We start from the raw sequence: 27,587 nt of genomic DNA on the forward strand, positions 1-27,587 counted from the left end.
TTCCTCTTTTCTTTCTCTTCTCCCTTCCCCATAAAGAAGAAAGAAATCATGGCATATTTCTGGTAAATGGATGAAACTGGAGAACATCATGCTAAGTGAAGTAAGCCAGATTCAAAGTCAAGGATCAAATATTTTCTCTCATATTTGGAAGCTAAACCAAAATAAAAGCAGGGACCCCATGAAAATAGAAGGGAGATCAGTAGAACAGAGGAAGTAGATTGAAGGATAGGGAGGAGGGACAGGAAAAGGGATGACCAGTGGAATAAAATTGACCAAATTATACTATGTATATATGTGAATATACGACAGTGAATTACACCTTTGTATTTGTTTAGGAATTTGTTTCTTTTGTCATCCAATTTATCAGTGTAAACTTGTTTATGTAGTCTTTTATGATCCTTTGTATTTCTGTGGTATCAGTAGTAATTTCTCACCTTTCATTTTATTTTTATTTTAATCTTTAATTTTTAAATTTTTATTTATTTTTTTAGTTAACCCAACAAAAGTTTGTAAATTCTACTTTTTCACAAAACCATTCTTAGCCTTATTGTTTTTTTTGTTTTCCTTGTGTGTATTGTATTTATTTCTACTTTGACCTTTATTTCTTTCTTCTTCTCACTTTAGTTGTCTTCCTTTTCTAGTTTCTTTAGGTTGTTTATTGAGATACCTATTCTGTTTTATCATAAGTGCTTATTGCTAGAACCTACTTCATAGAACTACTTTTGTTGCATCCCATAAGTTTTGATATATTGTGTTTTCAATGTTATGTATTCTCAAGATACTTTTTGATTCATTCAGGAGTGTGTTATTTAACTCATAGGTATTTGAATTTTCCAGTATTATTTACTGTTACTGATTTCTAGCTTTATACTTCTTCATACTGATTTATGGCTTTATACTTTATACTTATGATTTTGTTAAGACTTCTTTGATGGCTAACATATAATCTATCCTAGAGAATGTTTTCTGTGATTGAGAAGAATGTAGATTCTCCTGCTTCTTGATAGAATGTTTTGTATATTTTCGTTAGGTTTATTTGGTTTAAAGTATAGTTTACAAGTATAGTTCAAGTCCAATGTTTAAAGCACCCATTCTGGCACTCAAAATTCTTGATCTTCTTGCCTGTAGCTCTCTCATATTTCTACAAATACCCTTGTTCCAGCCATTCTGAACTTTTAGGTATTATTTCTCCAAAACTTGTTTCATATCTTTATGCTTCTGGAATTGTGTTGTAATAGAGGCTTTAAAATAATGAATGAGTTACAGTGAATTATGAATAAATAAAAATAATATGCCAAATGCTGGCTTTGCTCAGTAGTGTTTAAGTGATTTATATAATCTTGTTTAATCTTCAAAATAACCATATAATTACATACTTTATTTCTGCCATTTTGCAGGTTATAAACCCAAATTGTAGAGAGGCTAAATAACTTGCTGAAAGTTAGCACAGCAGCCAGTATACAGTAGAGTCAGGTTTTGGCTCGAGGAAGCCATTAAGATTTATTCTCCCTCTAGGAATAAATTAATGAAAAAATACAGTCATGCCTATTCTTGTTTCCTTTGCTTTGAATAACTTTTCCTTAGTTCACATTTGCCCAACTCAGGCTTTTTTTAAGGCTCAGTTTGGGCATTTCTTTTTCCTGCTCTTGACCACCTATGCTATTATAAATTCTCTTCCTTTAGCATTTTGGATTTGCACCATACAATATTTGTTTGATTTTTTGATTTATGGACTCTATAACATGGGTCATATTTTATGTATTTTTATATCCCTAATATCCAATATATAATAGGCATTTTATATTGGAAAATCAAGAAATAAAAGCTGTGGTGTGACTCCATAGTATAAAGAATAGGCATGAAAATGTTTTGACAATTTTAGTAGATGAAGAATTTATGAATTAAGTGTAATGGATCTCATTTAAGAGTAATGACAAAAATTATAGGAGTCAAGTGATACTGTGTTTTAAATTGAGTGATGACTGCAGTTTTAAACTCGGAATCACATAACGGTGTAATGCATAGAAATGGAAATTCTCTGAGCTCATTCTACATTTTGTTCCATGACCCACCTTCCCTGATTTCATAAGAGGTTAAATAAAACTAGTGGGTCAAAAGCAAATACTTCCCTTTTATGTAAACTAGAGATTTTGAAAGATTTTAACATAAATAATAAATTGCTATAAGTTTTCATATTTTTCTAGTAATCTTGATTCATGATAGTCACTCATGGCATGTGATCTGTAGCTAAGATCAGCACATGCATTGCTAGCACTGAAGATGCAACAGCTTTGTAGTATTAGGAATCATTTGCATACAAATGGATGGGAAATGATAATTACATCAAACACATATTTCACATTGTGGAAAAAAAGTAAAAATAAAATGTGACATAGGGAAGATATGGAAATAATGTCATAAATAAGGAATGTATAAGGGAATACAATTTATCAGAACAAAGGATACATTTTTCAGCCTTCTTTGTTAAGTAATTCTGTTAATACTTTAAACAGTGTTTCTCAGAGTGTGTTCTCAGATACCCTGTGTCAGAGTTCCTGGAGAGCACATACTTGAGTCATACCTTCAAATTATTGATTCATAATGGCTTTATTAAAGCCCAGGAAACTACATTGTTAATAAGATACTATGAAAATTAGCACACTGAAATTTTAGAGATAGTCATCCAAGAGTTTTGTTCTTTTATTCATTCAACAGTATAATTTCAGTATCTCCTATAATACCAAGCAGTGTTGTGAATGGAACATGTAAGATAACAAAGCAGAAAAAGAACCTTTTACTTTATGATGCTTTTATATCTCAGGGAAACAAAGACAGGAAATAAATTTAATAAATAAATCATGTAGATATTTAGAGGTAGCTGGGTATATTGGCACATGCCTGTAATCATTCTGGGGAGGCTGAGGCAGGAGTATTCCAAGTACAAGGCAATCTGGTCAACTTAGAATCTCTCAAAATAAAAATTTAAAAGGTCTGGGGGTATGACTCTGCAGCAGAGCTCTTGCTAAAATGCACAAGGTCCTGTGATTGATCCCCAGTACCAGTCCCTTCCCTGCCCACCAAAAAAGTTCAAAGGTATACAACAGGATAACAAATACAACAGGATAAGGGAAATGAGGGCTATAAGAGACAAGGGTATATATAATTTAAAATAGTATTTTAAGTGTATATTTCATGGATAATAAGACATTTGAGCTATAACCCAGGCGGTGAGGGGATGGCAAAGGTAGACCAGAGACAAAAATTTACGTAATGTAGAGGAGAAATAGATGTCAATTTGAAACTGATTGATGGAAGTTATGATGAGACTTGATCAGTTTATGGATCTATTTTGAAGATAATTCTCATAGATAGTATGAATAATATAATATTAAGAATGAGAGAAAGGAGTCATGACTGATTTCATGATTCTTCATCAGAGAAACTGGAAGGATGTAGTTGTCATTTAATTGATATGGGATTATAGGAAAAAGAGATTTTGACAAGAAAAACAAAAGTTTAGTTTCAAACATGTTAAGTTCACTATGTTTATTTTTATACAAGTGGGATAGTGATTAGACAAATGCATAAAGAAAGCAAGAGAGAAAATCTGAGTTGAGATATAAGTTTGGGAATCATCATCAGATTGATTGTGTAAAGCCCTTAGAGGTGACCAGATGAGATTACCAAAGGAGTGAATATAAATAGAAATGACAGTGGTTCAGGGACTGGAAAGTAGCAAAGGAGGCCAAGAAAGAGTGAATGACCAGTGATAGGACAGAAATCAGGAGCTACCACTTTATTTTAGCAGCCAAGTGAAGAAAGAATACCAAACAGAGAGGCATAAGCAGTACTTTTGACATGTAAATTTAAAATAAACACTCGGAATTAACTACTGGATTTAGTAACATGGAAATATGATAAAAAATTGCTCAACAAGAGCAAATTTGCTGAAACAATGAGGTAGAAGTTGTAATTAAAGCCTGAGTGGAGAGGACATGGAGACAAAAAGTACTGTCAGCTCTTTTTAATTTAATATAAAAGGGAACAGAAATGGATATAGTACATGGGGCCAAGAGATAAAATATTTGTAGGATGTTGAGAAGGTCTAGTAGAAAAAGAAACTATATTCAAAGGAGAAGCAGAAGAATTGTTAGAGAAGTCAGTGTTTGTGAGGAGCACAGCAATTCCTAGCAGGCACATGTGTAAGAGGGTAGATAAAGGTGGTAATAAAAGCTTGCAGAATTACTCTTAAAATTGCTTCACTTTTTTTTCCCAATGAAATTAGGAAACAATATCAACAACTGAGAGAGAATGGGGGAGATAGTTAGACATTTTATGATATAAAATCATAAAACAAATTGAGAAAGTGAATGAATTGGAGAAAAAGTAGAGTGTTAATAGTTGTTGTGGTTGGTTGGATATTGTCTAGACACCTGACACCTCATGTAGGCCTACTGAGTTAACTGCCTGTTCCCACTTCTCTGCAGTTATTAACTCTGGCTGTACCCTGTGCTTAGAATGCTCTTCTATTAAGCCTCCTCACTGCTGGCAAGTCTTGGTTCAAATGTCATCTTCATGAGACCTGTCCTGACCACACTGTTTGAAAACAAAAAAGTTTCTGGCCCCATGTTCCCCACCCTATTTTGCAAATCTATTTTATTCTCTTAACACCCATCACCTCCTATCATTCTATGTAATTTACTATGTTTCTTATGCCCTGCTATCCCCTACACCGTAGATGTTTTATCATAATAAGGTTTTAATCTTGCCCATTGAATTTATTGCTCTGTCAGGCATCTAAAAAATGTAATACAGTAAACATTTGGGTTAAATAATTGAATTAATAATTGATTCTTGTGTCTCTGATCATCTAGTTAAACAGACTGAATTCTGAAGAAAATTCTTATTATCTTCCAAGTAACATCTTTGAGGATAGTATTAGTGTCCCTTGACTGCTATTTAAAATTATTAGTTTTAGTAATAAGTTTTATTGAATGGATTCTTTATGTTGTTCAAGGTGTTTTCCTTTTCATTATGCATGGTAATCTAATTCAGTGTACTGGAACCTTAACGTTATCTCATCACCTAAATTTTGAAATGACATAAAAATAACAGTTTATTTCTGCTCTTTCACATACTTAATTTTCTTGGTTTGAGCTCCAAACTAACATACCCACACACTATAGCAGTCTGTACTTAAATATAGCTACTAACTTGAATGCTTTGCACTTAGCAGGTGTCTATAAATATCTGCTAATTTAATTTATTGTAACACTAAAGTGTAGTTTCAGTAACCTGTCAATGTTTACTGAACAATTCTACAAAAAAATATTTAAATCAGCCTGCTTATTAAACTTGTAGCCTGAAGCATTATATAGATTTAAAAAATTTAAAGATTCACAAGAAATTAACACATTTAAAAGTAATTTTACTATGTTTAAATTTGGTTCATTTAAAAGACTATATTTTTATCCAGTTCTCAAGATCTTAATTTTATTAGATTTGTTATCTTGGTATTCAAGAAGAGTTTCTAATGTGAGATAAATTTTGAGATATGGTAATTTCTCCTTCAGACTAAAGAAGGAATTCAGGTCTGTAGATTTGTTTATTGTTTTGCATCAGTGCCTGCTAATTTGCTTAAGTAACAGGACTGCCGAGTGAGCATGAAAGAACAGTATTCCATCTTGCCTCTTCTCAGCTTGCTAGAGCAACACCCCTGGCCCCATTTCATCAGCACAGTCTTTATCATGAGCTTCTCCCCCATCTTTAAAATTGAATATTTTTTAAAACATCAGAATCCTAAAATTTAATTAATGACCTCTTCAGCGCTTTGATGGGGTGATTGTAATTAAATATTTGTGTAGCATATGTGTAGATCACTAAGGTCATTAGAATGTTGATAATAGCATAACTAGAGATATTTAGATTAAGTGCTGGAAATGCATTGACTGGTGAATAATTAAAGGAAAGCATACAATTTACCCCTTAGAGTAAAGACACATTCCTACCATGTAACTGGTTAATATGTTTAACTCTCATCCATGACACTGATTAGAATGTTATTTTTATAATTTGGGGAAGGAAACTTGCCATCAAGTCTATTCTCTATATTATCTTTCATTTTTAAATAATCATTTTATATTTAATTGCATTTTAAAAATTAATATATATGATGAATTTTTATTTTAATGAATATGGTACTGCTTACATTTGAAGCAATAAACAGTTTCTTTAAATGAATTTTCTATAAAGATATGTATTTGAAGTTAAAAGTACTTTGAGAAACCTTATTGATAGCACTGTCAAGATCAGCAGGGAGCAGCTCTGCTGTTTGAAATACTTATCTTGCAAAATGTTATGCTACTTTATGATTATGTCATAAGAATTAACAAAATTTAGTTTTTCTTGCAATTAATGACTAAAGGGAAAAATTAACTTATCCTGAGAATTATATATATTCCTGTTTTTTGAGAATTATGAATATATTCTTATTTAAATATATTTTATTTAAATTATTTATAATTTGTAATAAAATCATATAATTTATACTATGAAATTACATTAATGAATTTTTGTAAGATTTCTGATTATGTTTTGGTTTGATTATTTATCATTCTAAGTTCTAGGTTTTAAATTTCCTTTTGAAATAAAAGCAAAATGTTAGTTTATGTAAAAACCATCATTTAAAAGAAAATTCTTAAATTCCCTTAAAAATATACCTACAGCCTACTTTATGTTATATCTGTATTGCTCTCAATGTTATTAACAGTGTTATGTCTCATTACTTGAAAGAACAAACTAATTCTGCCAAAATTATGTCTTCCAGTTACCTAAAGATGCATGTTTGCACAATGATATATGTAACAATTAATTAAGCAATGTTATAGCACATTATATAGTCATAGCTTTTCAACAGAAATGTTTTTATAATTCAGAATGATTCCTACATTGCAATAACTTAAAATATTTTTATCTCTTTTACATGCCATGAGGTGCTCCAGAGTTATTAAAGTGATATGACCATGAACCAACTTCATTTGGGGCAAAAATTATTTTAAAACAAAAATAGAAACACGAAGTTTGGAGAACCATTGTATTCAATACTCTCTATTAATATCCTTTTTCCATTTATTCCTGGGTCTCAGTATTTTGTATATGTGTATATATAATGTATGCATGTATGGGCACATAGTCTTTTAAGAACAAACATTTTCATTGTGTGTACACATTCACATGTGTCTGATTGTCACTGACAGGATTGTTTGCACAGAAGTGATAACAACATGGCATTTACAAGTGATTAATTTTTGTTGGCTCAAATCAGTAGTTTAGTAACACAAAGTGGTTGCTCTTACTCAAAAATGCGTAATCAGTAAATAGTTTTGGGATTTATCACCTTTTTGACTTGAACTATTCCACTCATTTAATAAAATGGATGGATTATTTCCAGAAATACAAAAATGAAGACCTTTTCAAAAGTCTTATAGTCCTAATCTTTTAGAGCAAATTAAGTTCTTTAAAAGGATGCCTCAGTTCATTGGACTTGCCAGTAACATATTACTTTAAATTTATCATGTTGCTTTCATTTTATTTTTTAAAAGATGATACTTAGTCCATCAAATTAGATCACTTTAAATTCACTTTATACTGCTATGCTGACATTATATGCAAATGAAAGTTTACATGTGTTTTAAACTGCCTTATTTTCAAACTAATCTGTTGTCATACATTTCTCCCATGCTTCCATTATAAGTTATAAACTTTGACTTTAATATAGAGTTAAATGAATTGATTCTACACATTATACTTATTTAGATTTAAACCAGGTAAAAGTGTCTAATGTTTAGCATTGTTTCAGTATACTTGAGACTGTCTATAGTCTATAGTCTTTTCATACTATTTTAATGAGCTCTCACAAAACTTCATAAGGGTGTATAATCATTCCTTTTTCATACAAGGGGAAGCAAAGATAAGAAGTTGCCCAACATTATAAAACCAGTCAAAGGTGGGTTGTGGTGTGACCTTTCACACTTCAGACCAAAACCTTTGCATGCCAAGCATCTGGAGGTATTAAAAATAGGTCATCTGTGGTCTCTGTGCTCAAAGAGTTCTAGGTTTTGTGAAAGCAAAGCAAACTCTCAAAAAGCTAAGACTTTATTATTTTAGGCTGCTTATTTAAACCAATGTTAACCACATTTTTAGATAAAAGCATTCTATAGTAACAAAAAGATATCAAAACACATTTTGAACAGGAATCTGCTGATTCATTGGCCATTATTTCTTAATTCTTATATGTAATTTTTTTCTGAAAACCTTATCACTGATAAAACTTATTGCTGTCAGTTGTCCTAAATTGCCACATGAAGAATACTGTATTGCTCTATGCATCACTTCTTAATTAGTTTTGTCCATTAATGATTCAAATAAAAAATAATGCAAAGTGTGAAAAAATGTTTTTTTATTTTAATTTGTTATACATGACAGCAGAATGCATTTCAATTCATAGTACACATATAGAGCACAAATTTTCATTTCTCTAGTTGTACAGAGTAGAGTCACAACATTCATGTCTTCATACATGTACTTAGGGTACTGATGTTCATCTCATTCTACCATTATTCCTACCCCCATACCCAATCCCCTTCCCCCCCTTTGTCCTATCCAACGTTCCTCCATTTCTCCCATGCTTACACCTACACCCATTATGGATCAGTTCCTTTGTATCAGAGAAAAAATTCAGGCTTTGGTTTGGGGGATTGGCTTACTTCATTTAGCATGATATTCTCTAGCTCCATCCATTTGCCTACAAATGCCATGATTTTATTCTCTTTTAATGCTGAATAATATTCCACTGTGTATATATACTACAGTTTCTTTATCCATTCATCTATTGAAGGACATCTAGGTTGGTTCCACAGTTTAGCTATTGTGAATTGTGCTGCTATAAACATTGATGTGACTGTGTCCATGTAGTATACTGTTCTTGGGTATAACCAAGGAGTGGGATAGCTGGATCAAATGGTGATTCCTTTCCAAGTTTTCCAGGGAATCTCCATACTGCTTTCCATATTGGTTGTACCAATTTTCAGTCCCACTAACAATATATGAGTGTGCCTTTCTCTCCACATCCTTGCCAACATTTATTGTTGCCATTCTGAATGGAGTGAGATGAAATCTTAGGGTAGTTTTGATATGCATTTCTCTAATTGCTAGAGATGTTAAACATTTTTTCATATATTTGTCGATTGATTGACAGATATATGAAAGAAATTATACAGGCTATTTTATTAACTCAGCTAAAATTTAAATTTCTAGGATAAAAATTAGAGTGAGAATTAATTAATTGTAGAATGAATATAAGCATTTTTTGTTAATCCTCAAATATTAGAGTCAGCCTTGCAAAAAACTTCTTAAGTTTTTTCTATGTTTTCCTCTGGATTTTAGGCAAGAAAACTTTAGAGATATTCACCTTTGTTATCAATACGTCTAATTCTAGATGTCACACTTCAGCAAAATAAAAAGTACCCAAGTGACAGTAAAACATATACATTTAAAATATATCACAGATTTTCATTTGAGGTTGGTCATATAAAATTATGTGGAGATATTTTTCAAATGCAATAGCAAAACCACAAGACTTTACTATGCTGTATATGTTGGGATAGGTAGGAACAGGGCAGAATGGTTGGGAGGTGCCCTGCAAGGTAATTGTAATTTTGAAAGTGTTTCTTGATGCTTATCTTGGCTTCTGCATCTCACTGCAGTCTCTTCTTTAAGAACACTGAAAACAATTTTAAAAGAAACTTATAGTCAAAGAAATATGTGTTTATCTCAACTATGTTTGAATTAATAATTTTAACTGTGATCATCCAATGAGCAAATAAGCCAGAAATTGTGAAAGTTATATTTATTTTATTATTAAATGATTAGAATTTCTCAATACCCTATTACACTTTAGGACATAATAGTTTAGACAAAGAAAGTTTTATTTCACTAAAGTTAATATTAATCTCAAAAGTAGTAATGTCTGACATTTCTTGGACACTTACTGTGTCAGAGGCTATGTTAAGAACACTAAACTAAGTTATTATAATTTCATGTTTGCAGTAACACCAGGAGACAGGTACTGGTGAGGGAAGATACAACTTCAGGGACAAATGGCTCTTGGCAAGGCAGATGTGCTTTAGTGCAAACTCTTCTGTGGAGATTGTACACTGAGTTACCTTTCCAGAGCCTATGACCTTTACTGCTATAGTTTGCCATTTCTTATTTTTAAGAAAACTACAGTCTGTGCTGGACATTTCTGTTACAGTAACTGTAGTAATTGTTCATTGTGGTTTAACTAATTGGTTGCTGTTTACTGAGCACCTGCTCTTTGCATTGTTTTGAGAATTTCTTATTCTGTATGTATACGTATATCATATTATATGTGATTATATGAGGGAAAATCTGCTATTAATATTTTTGATATAAGTGAAAATTTAATATTGTGAAATAAATGAAAACTTAACATATTTGATACTTTCCAGTTTATAGATGGTCGACTGGCAAAACTAAATGCAGGAAGGGGTTTCTCTGATGTATTTGAAGAAGAAATCAGTTCAGGTGGCTTTTGTGGAGGTAAAACCTATTTACAATATTATTATCCATTTTTAAAATAACAATTATCTTGTTTTTTGTACTTGAATTTATATATTCTGTTTCATAAACAACTCTTTTCTTCTATATATACATAATGTCTTAAGTATATTTTTCATCTTATAATATCAATATCAAGTAATTTTGTTTGATATCTGTTATTCAAGGCATTAAGTTTGTCTTCATGAATTGGTAGCTATTGACTTGGACAATCTCCTAATAATACTGCAAATGAATAATAGAAGTCCAAAAATATATATCCTTTTGCCTTTCCTCCTAAATAGTTGTCTCTACCAGAAAATAATTGTAGTGGTAATTTCTGAGTATGAATTTAAAAACTGAGATTCGGATTGAAATGGCACATGTAATATAATCTAAAGGGAAATATTTGAACACCATAACTCATTCTGCATTTTTATGTAAGTGTATTATTTTATGGAAGTCTTTTCCTATTTTACTTTGCAGATCACTTCAGCATTAGGAAAAGTATATCATTCCGTAAATATAACTAGTTCTACAGCCCTCTGGTGTAGTGTATTTATGGTGTCACGCAAGATTCCCATAAGTATAATTAATTATTCAAATGTAAATATCCAAAAATATAATTATATGGGCAACTAATGATTTATAGATTGATGTTTTGTGCACAGATGTTCTAGTATATAGTCGCAACTTACACAGAATTTTGGTTGAGTCCTTGAAATGTCCCATTTATTCATTCTTTCAGGCAGTATTACTGAGTCCTTACTATGTACTGTTCTAGATACCAGGCAAGCAATATAAGATTTTTTCCCTCTATATCTTGGTGTGTTTGTTTTTAACCTGGTATAATAGCATTTTTTCAACTCTTTGTAGTTATATTTGAAGAAAAGAAGTTTTTAGTCTGCATGAATAAATAGTTGTTAGAATTGAGAAAACATGAAAAGATAAAAAGTCATAAGTATTCATCTATAAATTTAACAGATTTTAATTTTAAATAAGATTTATTTCCTTACCTTAAAATATAGAAATAAATATACATTTTTTCATTAAAAGAAGTACAAATGAATTTTGCAATTGCAGACCTTTATCTAAGGTACAGCATTTTATTGATAGCATTTAGCTTGGGGAAAAAGTTCTATTTGACTTAGTAGGTAAGCTGCATATGGAATCATTCAGCTCCTTGCTTTCCTCAGCTCTTAGGGAAAAATTTAGCTTCAATGGAACTTTTGTGTTAAAATAATGCTGTTTTACTTTTCAACTCAGACAAGCAAAATATTGTCAGCTTATGGACAAATTGCTTGAGGCATCTATTCAGTATTTACATAACTGCTATCTCATTATCTTTATGACCCGTGGGGCTAGTAGCTTTTATAGAATTGAAGTTGACATCTTGTGACAGTAATGGGGTAGAACTATGATTCTTTTATACAGTTAAATTCTGTAGTCTTAACCATTGCTCAAGATACCTCTGTAATAAAGTAGAAATAGATGGCTTTTCTGGTGGAAGAGGATAACTAAGATTTTTTTTTAATTAAAGATTTTATCACTTAAAAAATAATAGGGAAATATGATCACTGGTTATCATCTGACTTAGAGACTGCCACATTGTTAGTTCAACTCAATTTCAATTGCTTTGTTGTTCTTTAGTACAATTTAGTACAGAAAATGTTTTTGAGCTTGTATTCTAATTTGAGGAAGCAAATAACCTATCCCAAAGGAAATCCTAGTTCAGCAATTACTCATTTCAGTAAATAAAGAAGTACCTTAAAATAATACCTGTCAAATTTTATTTTTAGTTGTATCTTAGATTCTTTTAGAGATACATGGGGATTATTCTTAGAAAATAAAGCATAATTCACTAGGATTTGAAATAAGAAAAATGACTAATAAAATTAGTAATATTCTTCTAACTACTAATTAGGACATATATGTCTGTTTAGGATATATATATATATATATATATATATATATATATATTTACTTATTTCCAAAAATATTTCTTGGTGGTCTCCTCCAACTGTGTCATCTAGTATACTCAGGAGAAGGAAGAGTATATCTGCCATGACATTCACCTGTAAAATGTAAACAGTAATAACTCTCATTTCTCTTACAGTAACTGTAGTAATTGTTCATGTTTATTGAGTACTAATATGTGACAGAAATTCTCATTTTATCCTGACTACACTCTAAGAGGCACTTTGACTAGCCCATTTATATGAAGGCACTCAATTCAGTAATTCTCTCAAAGTCATAGGAAGTAGAGACCAGTCTGAACTCGGCACGTATCTACCTAGTTTCAAAGCTCTTGCTGTAATGACTATAGCATATCTATGTTTTTATACTAGGAGATATTAATAAGGGAACAGGTTGTAAGCAAAAGTAGCACTTAAGCCCTCTCTTCTCTGAATAAAAGCAAAAGTTCTATCTTTCTGACCATATCTAGAAGATTTGTTTATACATCAAGCACAGAAAAGATCACTGTAAGAGAAATCAACATTAACTAAAACTGAAGAACAAAATTAAGTTTCTTTAAGCAAAAATAATTAGGAAAATTTAGGGAAGCATCTATACATCATGACAGTAGTAAGTTGTATGCTATTTTTGTTGCTAGTGTTGTTTTATGATAAAATGATTGTTGGGTATGGTATAATTGTGGTTCTAATTAAAATTATACAAGGCAGTATAATCAGATATCGAACATTTAGATTCACATTTGAATCTAGAAATATGATTAAAGAATCTGTGAATTCATAGAGATTTTATAAAACCTTTTTATGTCCCATAAATTTTCATAATCAGGACTACTAAGCGATTCATGTTATACTTGATTCTTTTCATCACTTTTGCAGAATGTTTAATCTTAATTTATAAGAATAGTAACAAAAGATACCAGGAAATATATGAAGGGAAATGTATCCATGGATGTTGAAATATAATATAAGAGGACATGAATATAACAAGACTCAATTAGGTAAACACAGATCATCTCAGAGCCACAGTTTCCTCATTTGACAAGTTATTCATAATAATAACTAACACTCATGGTATTTCTGGGATGTGTTAGATACCCTGCTAAACATCATATCATCATTATCTTTCATACTCAGATTAATCCTAAAAGCCATTGACTGTTAAGATGAATGATGAGGCTGAGGCTCACCAAACTAAGGTTCTTTTTCCTGATTAGTCTGTGAAAGCCACTCAAGAAAGTTTAATAGGAATGTTGTTTTGTAAATATATTTTCAGTTAAAATAATACTAGTTCTTAAATCCTCATCAAATAGTCTAAACTTTAGAAAGGAGAACTATTTTAATGTTGATTTTTATATAGGAGTATGTGGGTACTCTTCATTAGTAGCATGTATTTCCTCATTAGCTTCCTGATATAATCTGGTCAGATCTTTGTTTATTTTTTTTTACTGACTAAGGTATTAAAGAATTTGATGAGGTAGTAGATATTTATCAGTTTTAGTGGCATTTTTCTGGCCACATAAGCACTTTAGATCAATTTACATATTTTGATAAATAACTACACATTACTGGAATTTGAACAAATACATTTGAAAAAACAGTCTTTGCATAAGTGAAAGCTAAAGATATTTTGTCCTTGAGTATGTCAAAATGAGTTGTTTAATAAGAATGTTAAAATTTTTAAATAAGGCTTGTTAATTGCCTGAGACAGTTAACTTAAAAGAAACATTGATGGATTATTTTTTGCATTCAAATTAATTTTTAAGAAGAAAAGCAGCCTTATTTTTTTTTAACATTACCAAAGGATTATGTGCTTGTCTCATAAATTTCATAGAAATAGGAACCTTACTTATATCATAAAACAGTAAAATTTAGGGATACAGTCCTTAAATTTTTAAAAACAGGAATCTACCTAAATTGTTGTCATCTTAACCAGTTTATTTATTCCTAGGGAATTACTGTTTGCCCTCATATGTCATAGTTTTATATTATTCTAGATATTTTATTTCCCTTTCAAAGCTCTAGCTTGAGCAGCCCGAGCCTCTCCCTTTCTTCTTTTTCTCTTTTCTTTATTTTTGCGGGAGGGGATGGGAGTTGAACTCGGGGGGCACTCAACCACTGAGCCTGGTCCCCAACCCTATTTTGCATTTTATTTAGAGACAGGGTCTCACTGAGTTGCCTTGCTTTTGCTGAGGCTGGCTTTGAACTCATGATCCTTCTGTCTCAGCCTCCAGAGCTGCTGGGATTACAGGCGTGCACCATTGCACCCAGCATCCCTTTCTAATGTAATTGCTTTGGAGGTGATATAGAGAAACCTCTGTATAACTTAAATTTCTGATATTTTACTAAGTAGTCTTAGAGATAGTATTTCAGAGTTGAAAGAATAATGAACCAGGAATTAAAATGCCTAGATTATTCTTTCTTGGTTGTTAGACTTCCAAATTTGGGCAAAGAATGTATCATCTCAGAACCACAGCTTCCTTATTTGGAAACTTATTAATAATAATTAATAATAACTAACATTTATGGTGGTTCTGTGATGTGTTAGGTACCCTACTAAATATCATATAATAATTATCTTTCATTCTTATATACATTAATCCTAAAAGGCAATGATAGGCTTTGATGAATAAGGAGGGTGAGGCTCTGCTATTAAGAACCTAGTTCCATATCACATGGTTTGCAGGGTGGATCTGGACTACAAAGGTCTGTTGCACACCAAATGCTGCTTCCTTCCCATCCAGCTATGTTGCCTATGGCATTGCCTGCTTTGCCTGTTTTATAGTAGAAAGGTTCAGATCGAATAACATAATGTAGATAAAAACATCTGTGACCTGTGGAGAGCTCAGTAGGAACTTTTTTAAACCTTACAATCCTAAATAAGACACTAACCTTTCTATAACAGATCCATTGTCTTATCATAGCTATTTTCTCTGTGTTTGAGTATCCAAAAATGCTGAAATATTATATTATTGGCATTTCTCTGATTTCTTAAATTCATTTTAGGAAAATAATTAAATACTTTACAGAATAACTGTGAATAACATCTAAATCTTAAATTCATGATTTTGACTCAATCATTTTTAATAATAAAGAAGTAAAAAATATATGAACTGATGAGACTTTTTAATAGACAAGTGAATAATCTGGATGAATAAAAATATACACTTAATTTTATCATTAATAAAAATCTCCTTGAGAAATAAACTTATAGGATAACTTGGAATTTGTTATTTTACAATGGAAAGTACATTTTAAAAAATTTGGACAAGCCAAGTCCTCTTAAAGCTTACCCTTTTAAACTTATTTTACATAAATTATTTTAGGTAGATAGATTTTTGTGTAGTCATCTACAAAATTTAAAAAAGTATAGTATTTCTCTCTAGATTATTTTCTCCAAAAAAAGGCATAATGCACGGTTGGGTGGTAAGAGATGTTTATCAGAATAAAAGTTTATCAGAATAAAAGTGATTTCTTGATACTTCTTTAAATTAGGAAAAGATTTTAAGTCTAAGAGTGAATCCAGAGCACAATGCTTTGCCTGATGTTTATTAGGGTTACAAAGAATAACAGGAAAGAAATTCTTAGGCTGGGATCATTCTGCTTCTGTTTTTATAACAGCAAGGTGGTACTTCTCCTCCCCACCTCTCTAAGCCACAACCACAAACAAAGGAACACCATTTTTAGAAGTTACTTGCACCTGGTTATTGACAGGGTAGCGACTGGCACTTTGATTTTTTGTTTGTTTTAGAAGGAAGTTACTGGGAATTGAGCACAAGGATACACTATCCCTAAGCTACATTCCCAGCCCTTTCTACTGTTTATGTTGGTGTAGGGTCTTGCTTAATTGCCCAGATTGGCTTTGAACTTGCCATCCTCCTGCCTTAACCTCCTGAGTCTGAGATTGCAGGTGTACCACTGCCACTACACCTAGTAACATTTTGATTTTTATTGTGATTTTCACCCTTCTTTAGAGAATATTTAAACATTTATACTAACAAGGAAGTAGTTGAAATCAGTTGATATGAAAGATTAGGCTAGTAATATGGATTACTTTTTTACCTTTGAATCTCATTTTATTGGCCAAATTATTTACCGTATTTCAAAGTCATTCAGTTCCAAATTGTATTAGAACTAGTTTTTGTCAGCATTTGAGCTTTGTAATAATAATAACCAGGTACACTGTAGCTTAAAAGCTACATTTTCTATACATTTCCTTGGGTAATACCTTTCAAATTTATAGATTTGTAACCAGAAAATATGCTCAGAACTAAAACTGTAGTTTAATTGCATTAAAATAAAGTTAATTAATATGTTAATAATTAATAACCACAGAATAAATTTGTTGTACCTCAGATTCTTTCAGCTCCAAATTTCCTTCTGTTTTTTTCACACTTTTCTATGCAATTGAGTGGCATTTTAAGTAAAATTATGTTTTACAAAACAGCAGAGACATAAAACATTGAAAATTAAGTTTAAAAAAACAGAAATTTTGGATTTGAAAAGAGGTGAGATATTCCCTCTGAGGCCAATATGAAAATAAAAGAATAGATAATAATATATTATTTTCATATGTCAATGAAGTGTCCATTTTCAAGTGCTAATTATAAAAATTAAAGCATTAATTCTCATTGTGCCATTGCGTCTTTTACAACATTGTAAGTAAAATTTGCCTACTAAGATGCTAGAAGTGCTAGTTATTGATGAATTTTAATTTATAAATTTTTATTTTTGATTCCTGATATCAGATTTTCTATATTCCAGGAAACCCAAGGTCATATCAACAGTGGGTACATACTGTAAAGGTAATAATATGCTTTCAAAGTTTCTTCTTTCACTGTGATATGGAGAAATCAGTAAAAGTATGCTATTTATACTTTGCTACTTATTTATAATATTTGAAATGTGTGCAAATTTTCTCAGTGTACATATTCTTATTTTATGCTTATAGTTTGTTGATATTCATAAATATAATTTTAAATTTGAAAGTTTCTGTTTTGAGATAAATGACATATTTTGTAAAGCAATATTTTCTTGTCACTTTATACTATATTCCAGATAAGGAACTAGTTGGAATAGTCAGATTTCATGGAACTTTTGTAACTTCTTGATAACATAGTTTTGTTGATATGACTTTTTATAAAATCTCTCTTCTATTGATTAAACTTTACTACCCAATATTAAAACAGCTGATAAATATTTTATTCCCTTTTTATTAAGTTTTAAATATGTAAGTTTTACTACCCATGTTACTTGTCTGCAACTTCAAAGATAAAATGTCTTTTAAATGATGTAATATACCAACTAAAAGAACAGAATCAAATGTTTATAGTTATTGTAGTATTTTAAAATATTAAAAAATAATTTTAAAAGGTATTTAACTTGTGAGTAAAATTATTTTTGTATACTACTAATAATGCCTTGTTTTCAGAACAGTTTGCCAAAAGTTTTTGGAAACATTTCTTTCTTTTGCAGAAAGGAGGTGCACTGTTCAACACAGCAATGACCAAAGCAACGCCTGCAGTACGGACAGCTTATAAATTTGTAAGTGTTCTTATGGTATTTAATAATTTTGTTGACAGATTTATATACTCTCTAGAAGATACACATATGAATTCAAAATATTTTTCAATAAGCTTTAAAAAACTTTAAAATTAATACTGACCAACACAAATTCAGCTAAAAAGTTATCTTATTGTATAGAAAGAGCATTTCCTTTAAATAATCTAAAAATGGTTCTTCATTTTATTTCAAAGCTACCGGCACAATTGTGCAGCACATTAAAATGGTTCATGAGGAGGTATCGTTTTATAAATTTGATTCTTTCATTCATTTTAAATTCTCATTGTGCATTTGAGGCAGAAGTAGAAAAATGTGGCAATATCTCTTCTCTCAAAGATTCATTGACTCTCCAAAATTAAAATTCTTCAGTAATTCTCCATGGCATGTAGTAAATTACAATAACCACAGTAACAATGAACAAATAATAAATTTAAAATCTCTTTAAATATGATAATTAAGACCTTGCATTACCTGTTCCTTCCTGTATTCTGTTCTCTTTTCCCCGATTCTTCTGAAACTTTCATATGTCTGAACATATTTAGCAACACCTTATTTTTTTAATGTAAGATGTTTTCATCTGCCCTTCTATTCTTGTTCTAGAAGAAGATGTCCTACTACTTAGAACATCCATTTCTTGGTCTTTATCCATCTAGTAAACCACCGGTTCATCTATTAATGTCTCTTGGAAAAAAGTTTTCCCAATCCCATGCCAAAAAAACAAACAAACAACAACAACAACAATAAAAAACCAGCTAAGTTTATAGATCTATTTCTATGGTTCCATTTGAACTGTAGGAACTTGCTTCAGCACTTTCTGTGTCTTCATATATGTTTATCTCTACACTAGACCAGTAGCTTCTCTAGGGATTATCTAGTGGTAGTGAAGTTTTTTGTTTGTTTGTTTTTTTAAGTTCAATAGGTCACATATATTCTGTATTTCTAAATATATTCAGGGTAGTAATTGTGATATTATAAAAATTTATCTTCAAGTGCTTTCTCAATAAATAATTGATATGATAGAAATAATAATAAAATAGTATATTTTAATGTTTAGAATTTATGTTATTTTCTTACATGCAATTGCAATATAAACGTAGTTACTCTTCTGATTGAAAAAAATCTGTTTCAAAGATCGCATTTTTTTTTGGTAGGGAAGCTAATCTACGGAGTTGATTCAAAAATAAAGTTCTAACATTCTGAACTATTTGAATCCATTTCATAAAGCATTAAATGAAAAGAAGTCATCAGTTTGCCTTAGAAAGTTCAGCCTCTGCCTTTTGTTTGGTTTCCTCATGACTTTGCTGTTCTAGGAGATCACTGCCTCTAATGGGCTGATTTAAGTTGCTTTTGAAGGGAAATTTTTCACAATGAAATAGCACACAGCTACCAAGTGAAAAAACAAACTAATATCAAGCCTTGTTTCTCACACACACAAAATTCTAGATGCTAGGAAAGTTTTTGCAGTTAGTAGGCCCTCATTTTATTCCTGGAGCAAGCCTAGAGAGCTTGTATAGTTTTGCCAAATGTGTGCTTTCCTCCTGAATTTCACTCTTATCTTTTATAAAAGTACAATAATAAAACAAACATGTTCAGACCCATTCATTATTTAAAATTTGATCTTTCTAGTCAGTAGAATGTTTTTTTTTTGAACACTTTTCTGCAAGGCAATGAAATCTTTTCAAATTAAGAATTCTGCTCTTTGGAGAATTATTCCCTAAATCAATTTCAACAAATTATGGTATTTAGAATATACTTAATAACTTTTTATCATTTATCTTGTATCATATCAGACATGAATCAAAAGGTTTGAGGCAGGTTAATCAGTTATTTTGTGACCTTCATAATTTTACCTAAAACTGATCTCTCCAGATTGCTCATGTTCTAAAATATGTGCACTAAAATTCCTTCTTTGACTATAAATTGCTATGAATACTACTTCTAATTTCTTTATGTGGGTATAACAGAAGTTATTTATTTTCTACAAGTGGCAGATTTTTAAGCAGCAGAGGCCATGTTTTTGCCTCTGTTTTATACATTATTATTTGAATAACTGTCATGAACTGGGCCTCATTCTCAACATGGAGTTAGCTTAGCATATAAAGTACTATAAGTAATAGAGATGATATTCCTGATGTTATATTGATATTGGCATCATTTCACCCTGTGTTTTGAACATACTACTGAAGTACTGGATATGTATTTGTTGAAGTAAATAATGATTTTGTGTTGTACTTATAATATTTTTTCTATACTTATTTCTATGCTAGAAAGTTTTTTTCTCTGCTTTCTGTACTTTTTCATATTAAAAGGGCCCATAAAGCAAGCAAGAGATGGAACACACATTCTCATAATTTAAGAATTACAGCAAAGTGAACTATATATTTGATTTGACTAAAAGATTTTCTAATTCATCTTTTCATTAGATCCTTGCATTAGTCAAAGCCATTTGTTTGGTGCGTTTCTGTAGTGAATAGTTGCTGACATTGTTGAATGTCAGCTTGGTGAATTGAAAAGGATAGAAAGAATCTGCTCCATCTTCTAGGTAGTATGAAGGAAACCTAATGAGTAGGCAGGGTTGTATACATTTAAATTAATCAGTGCACAAGTTGCAGAACTACTGAAGAGATTAATACTAGCTTCAACTTGATACAGGAGAACCTGGAAAGATAAGTATGATCAGGTGGATTAGAGGATGTCTAGATAAACCAGAATATAGTCCAAATGCAGTAAAAGCAAAGATGGGTACAAACTCTTAAGAGATGGGAACAAAAGCATTTTTCCTTGGTAATTACATATTTTTACCAATGAAATATAGGAATTAATATAGGACCTATTAAATAGATTAGGTAGCTTTATGAATGAAGAATGTGAAAGTGCTATTTATCAATTCTAACGAAGAATAGGATATAATTTAGAGTTATTGGCTTTTTGGATTACTTTTACTATGTAGTATGTTTTAGTTTGCTTCATTTACAATGAAGAATCAATTGTTTTATTCAGTTCAAGATATTCCTTATGGTATGCCAAATACTCTACTGATTACTACAGATATTAACAGGAAGGAAATAAGATCCTTTTCTGCAAAGAAATTGGGAAAGTCATGTGTTTACTTTTTCTAAAAGCACCTTGAGAGATCAGGATGGGTTAAGTGGAGCATGGCCTTTGTAGTTGAAGTCTTCAGCATGTGTGTCTTCAGTTTCTCTGTCTATACAGTGAGGTTCACAATGCCTTCTTTTTGGTGAGACTTAAATTGAGTGATTATATTTTTATAACTTTACTTCCTTCTTTAAGAAGTTGGACTCTATAATTTTAATATAAATTAAAATAAGAGAAGTTAGACTTTATAATTAAATAGATTGAGATTTGAATCTTGGCTTATTATTCCTGAGTCACTTTCCTTATTTGTTAGATATGATAACAATCATGCTGAACTTCAACCTGTGATGACTAAAAGAAATAATGTATGCTAAGCACCCAGGACACAATCATGTATTTAGGAAAAAGAAAATAAATGTGAATTCCTTTCTTCTCCTTTTTCACTCTGGCCACAGTGAACTGGAATTTCAAGTAGAGCAAAGGCTAAGGCTTTTGTGAAACTCCCAGTTGTCTTTAGTTAAGTTATACTCTACACACTTCACAGCAGGACTTGGGACACTCAAATCTGGAGCCAAACTTTAGTGAAAAACGGATAGCCTTCAAAGTGTTAAATGACTTTTAATTTTTGCCAGAAAAAAAATATATGAAATTGACATATCATCACAATGGCTTTATTTGTAAAATTTCTGTGACTGCCTATAAAAGCACCTTAATAAAATTTTGTAAAGTTGCCTGAGTTTCTTGAAGTTTAAACATTTGCCCCAATAATTTTCTGGTATGATATGCTTCCTCTTTGCCCCTAGCTTGTCACAATTTTAAATTAAGGCTGTACTTTAGAAATCTGGTAGATCCCCCTTGTGTTTTTTATAGGTTACCAGACAAAATAGACTAAATGTTAGCCTTTGTGTGATTTGTGGAAATATTAAATACAGCCTAATTATGATTTAATTTAGGTATAATGAAATAGTGAATGATGGTGTCCTGGAAAATAGTTTTAGGTTATAATCAGCTCCTTTTCTAAATAATGCAAATAGTAATCTTCTTTAAATGTGATCATGTGTACTTATTTTTAAAGTGTTAATAGAACTATGCTGAACCAGACACATTCATTATCATTTTCTAGGCAAAAAACCACGCAAAGCTGGGATTGAAGGAAGTGAAGAGTAAACTGAAGCACAAGGTGCGTGGTGTTGTTTCCTTCTACCCTCACTGTTGTCTTCATCTGAAGCTTATATGTTTACAAATCACATGAGACTTATGTTTTTAATGACTTTTGAAATATGCTTATCCCTTTGTTCAAAAATGTATTTTTCATAACAAGCCCTCTGGCAACTCTCTGCCATTCTATATGCATACACTGAACAATCTCTTTATTGTTTGCATATTTTATCACAGAACTGTGGAGATCTTCAAAGATGATTAACCGGATGTATGTTTTCATAAAGTTGATTGCCTTGATATTACAATTGAAGTTCTTGCTTCATGCTGAGAATTTTTTTTAAAAAAAGATACCTTTGAAATAGAATTAATTCAGAAATGCCATTCTTTGTTTTAGAGGCTCTTTCCAAAACAGTTACTTTAAATTGAAGAATATTATTCTTAATTTTGTATATGAGGATTTATATTTAAATTTATGATATTGCAGGTATTTGAATAATTATGTCAGTATATGTGTATTTTGTTTGATTATACATTATATTATGATAGATTTTATTATAAATTGTTACATTTTTTACTTTCACCTTTCAAGAAAGCATAATAATTGAAATTTTCAGAGTAGTTCAGGTTATTCAAGAGTTCATTATGAAAATTAATTCACATTTTAGAAGAATGTACTTTGTTCCTAAATAGACTATTTAAATTTTATAGTTGAAGTGTTTTTTATTGTATGCATGTGTATCAGATACTAAGTCTATTAATCAAATAACTTTGGTAATAGAACAAATATGCTAAAATAATTCCTTGCTCATTTTTTCATATATAGGAAAATGAGGAGGACTACGGGACCTGTTCTGGTTCGGTACAATATACACCAGTTTACACTTTACACAGTGAAAAGGGAGGAAACATAGAAAAGCGTAAGCTTGCCCAGGTAAGGTCATTTACCCTGTTGGCTCCATGTTCTAAAATTATATAATTTTAGTGTATTCTTTAAGGACAGTTTTGGACCCATTAATTTTTTGTCTCATGATAAGAAAACCTGCAGTATTGTCGAGGAAATGATAGTGGATTCTGGTTATGAGATTAAGAACCAGATGTCCCAGCCATCAGTTTCTATATATAGGTTGAACATACCTAATCTGAAATCCACAACCATAACTGAGCACTCAAAACACAGGTGCACTATAATATTTATAAAAACACTGAATAAAATTATCTTCAGGCTATATAAAATATATATGAAACACAAACGCATTTTGCATTTAGACTTGGGCCCCATTCCCAAGATCTCATGTAGATGCAAATATTCTAAAATCCTGAACTCCAAAATCTAAAACATTTCTGGTCCTGAGCATTCCAGATAAGGGATGCTCAGCCTGTACTTCATCATGTCATCACAGAGCTCATAATCCAGTGGGGTGAGACAAATATTTGATTTCCATAGAGTATGAACACCATGATGATGAACAAGAAACTACAGATTTCCTTTACTAAAAAAAAATCAAAGGAAACTCATATATAGACATTTGTTTACTAAAACAGTCTGTGAAAACCTCTGTAGAAGCTGCTCAACTTAAAATGGGGTTACTCCTGATATAAACCCACCCTAAGCTGAAATATTATAATTGAAAGTGATTTTATACACCTGATTTACCAAATCTTTACCTTATCAGCACAGTATACTGTGGAGTTGTTTGCCTTAGTGACTGCATGGCTGACTGGGAGCTGTGGCTCACTGCCATGTCCAGAGTTGAGAGAGGGTGTCGCATCACATATGACTTGCCTGGGAATAATCCACAGCTTGCAGTATGGTTTCTTCTAGAAACATGTTGCTGTTTCTTATCATTATAAACTCAAAAATTGTTTAAGTTGAACCATTGTAAATTGGGGGCTCTCTGTATATCTATCACTTTTCGGAGGTAGATATTGTATTTGCTAGGAATATTTAAAGCTTCTGCCTCTATGCTAATGCCACTTAAAAGACAGTGGTAAAGCTTTCTGAATCATAGCATTGTTTGCCTCTCATTTAGTATCAAAAGTATATTTCTGTAGGTTTTTAACCAAGGAAAATTTGTATCCATCAAATTATATTTTAAATGCTGTTAGAAAACAGTGTTTAAAACAGAATTCTTGGATGGATATATAAATTACAAAAATAAAGAACTAGAGAGTGGCTACAAAGCTTATTACAGCCACCAAAGTTTATAAGCAGAAGTTGATGGCTAGAATGGTCCCATCACAAGACAATTTGCCTTAAGTTTCATAACTAGTCAGTGGCAGAGGAGGTATAGAAGTTTATTTCTAATGCTTTATTAGCTTTCTGGGATAGCTGGATACCGAAGATTACAGATGGCCATAAAATGCAAATATGTCTTTGTGCAAATGCAAATTTGTCTATTTTGTGCTGCTATAACAGAATACCTGAGACTGGATAGTTTATAAAGAACAGAGCTTTATTGCTCATCTTTCTGAAGGCTGGGAAGTTCAGGGCAAAGGCATGAGCATTTGGTAAGGCCATTATGTAGTGTCATCAAGGGGCAGAATGGAAGGTAGAGGGCAAAAAAGAACAAGATGACCAAACTGACCCTTTTATAAGGCACCAGTACCACTTCTGAGGGTGAGCCCTCCTAATCTAATTGGTTCTTAAAGGTCCCATTGTTACGCTGCAGTTAAATTTAACATGACTTTTGGAGGGAACAAACATTCAAACCATAGCAGTCTTTGAATGGGAAAAGGCCAGTAAAGCTGTACTAACATCCTAGACATTTATAAAGAAAACCCATTCATTTGATAGTTCAACACCTACTGTGTGTTAGACACTTTTCTAGATACAAAGTATGTATATAGAAGGAAAACTTAAAACTTCTGTTTTCATGGGACTATTCTGTAACATGTTAAGTAGTTTCTCTTCATTTTCTACTTATTAAACTGATATCTATATCTAGTTATATTACTATATCTAGTTATATTACTCTGAAATGATTAGAATTGCTTAATTGCAGCATATTGTTAGTGCTTGTGAGCTAAATAAGCCCTTCATTAAAGCCCTTATTCCCTATAGAAGCTTTTGTGGTCACTATTAACTGAAAAACATTAACTTGTAAACTAATGATGTGTTTGCTATTGATATTTCTGATTCTACTCTCCTCACAAGTATGTTCAGTTCTTGTCTGTTTTCAACCCTTAATATCTTAAAAAAAAAAACTTTGTAGAACAATTTACTGGCTTATAAATGGGACATTTAGATCATATTTACCATGTCAAAAAAAGATTGTTATATGAAAAAATATGAGATATTTTTTACCTATAGGATGCTTGAAGATGAAAACAAAATATGTAAATTAAAGAAACTCTTAAATGTCAGTTTTAAGTTAAACTATTGTCAGGTTTTTGTATTTAAAAATATTCCTTTCTTTTAACATGGCATAACATGTCTAATATAATTTAGTTATAAAATCGATTTTTTAAATTTCTGGTTTTGTTTTCTGCTAATTCCTAGAGACAAATTTTTCTTCTTATTGTGTACACTTAAGGTCTACAAAGATATTTTGATATACATGATAAAATGTTTACTCAAGATAATTAACATATCCATCACCCTCCCAAGTTACCTTTAGTGTAGTGAGGGCACCTACAAGCTACTTCCTTAGCAGATTTCCAATATAGAATACCATATTAACAATTCTGATCAATACACAGTACATTCTGATCAAAAAAGTATATTAGGTCATAGAAAACCCTACATGATAACAGGTCCCATTCATTGTGTGAATCTTTAGGCTGTCATTTGTTATCACATCACTAAGTTACTGGTGTTTGTTAGTTAGCATTATATGGGTTCTCAAGAAGATGTGACAGAAGTGATGGCTATAAAAAGAATTGAGAAGTAGGGCTTATTCTTTTATGAATTCTATTGTTATATCATGTGCATGTATGACTTTAACAACAAATTTCACCAGCTGTCCCCTCTCTATTTCTTTGCTCAACATGCAAATAGTGTATTCTAAATTTATTTCTGCTTGTAACCTTTTTTGCTTGTGGAAGTGGCTCAATTGTCATGTGAGAATTAAGGCAAGAGAACATTAAGGTAGGCTGACCTTAAACTTACCTTCAGATAAGTACAAAGATTCAGCTTCTAGGAACTTAACAATATGGATTTGTTTTTTGTTTGTTTGTTTGTTTGTGTTTTGGCAAATAGCTTTATAAAGCAATTATAAATAATAGACATTTTATGAGATACTGTCATAGTACTGAAATTCCCTTCTCTGAGAATTGCTTCCCCTGATCACCCTACTCACTCCTACCACCTCCCACTGTCCCTGATAACACGGTCTCTTTCTGTTTTCTCTGGCTGGAGTTTATTGAGCCAAGGATTAATGCTGGGTCCAAGTGGGCTGATTACATCCTTCCATAAGGAATTGGATTCTGGAATTCCTCTCCATTTTGAGTAGTAGCTGCTTCAACTGAGGACCAGCAAGATTTATACCAGGGCACAGAGAAGCAAAGAAACCAGTATACAGAATGCACAATGTATACAGAATGCACAATGAACATAGAACAGACCAGGTGCTGCAGGGGCAGGTGAAGGGAAGCTGACATTCTTCCCTGACTGTTCTTTCAATTTCCTGTTTCCAGTTCTATCACAGGCCTACGTATATTCTTTAACTTAGATATTGAAGGAATACCCATATCATTGGATCACAAATGTCCTGATACTGTTTTTTTTTTCATTTGTGCAAATTTGCTAAACACTAAATAAATAAATAAATATTTCAAATAAAGGATTAAGACAATTTCAATTTGAATACACCATGTTCTGCTTTTAGAAATAAGCCTCTGGCCACAAACAAGCTATCATTTCAGAGTAATATAACTCCATCTCAAAGAAGTAAAATTAGCATTATTAGAAAGCATGAATTCTGGGAGACTTGGGGGAAAATATTAAGATGGAAAGTAAAAATGAAAGAATTGCTCCAAGATGACTTTTTGGCAAATAGTCTTATAAAGCAATTATAAATGATAGACATTTTATGAGATATGGTTACAGCTCTTAAAACCCTTCTCTGAGATTACTTCTCCTGATCACCCTACTCACTCTTATTATGTCCCAGTGTCCCTGAAACCATGGTACTCTCTCTTGTTTCTCTGGCCACAAACTTAACTCTTTGATAAGGATAC

At 31.4% G+C, this 27,587-nt stretch overlaps 1 protein-coding gene across 3 annotated transcripts in view; it reads left to right on the forward strand.

The window, feature by feature from the left end:
• Window positions 1–27,587, forward strand: part of Dennd1b (DENN domain containing 1B) — a 225,911-nt gene that overhangs the window by 176,722 nt on the left and 21,602 nt on the right. For all 3 annotated transcript variants that reach the window (XM_026401485.2, XM_077802286.1, XM_077802287.1), the window contains 5 exons: window positions 10,530–10,620; window positions 17,355–17,395; window positions 18,066–18,134; window positions 22,372–22,428; window positions 23,233–23,340. In XM_026401485.2, the coding sequence (XP_026257270.1) occupies window positions 10,530–10,620; window positions 17,355–17,395; window positions 18,066–18,134; window positions 22,372–22,428; window positions 23,233–23,340 (366 nt within the window). The remainder of the gene's footprint in view (window positions 1–10,529; window positions 10,621–17,354; window positions 17,396–18,065; window positions 18,135–22,371; window positions 22,429–23,232; window positions 23,341–27,587) is intronic.

The sequence above is a fragment of the Urocitellus parryii genome, chromosome 9 (genome assembly GCF_045843805.1).
Source record: "Urocitellus parryii isolate mUroPar1 chromosome 9, mUroPar1.hap1, whole genome shotgun sequence".
In the NCBI taxonomy this organism is placed as follows: domain Eukaryota; kingdom Metazoa; phylum Chordata; class Mammalia; order Rodentia; family Sciuridae; genus Urocitellus; species Urocitellus parryii.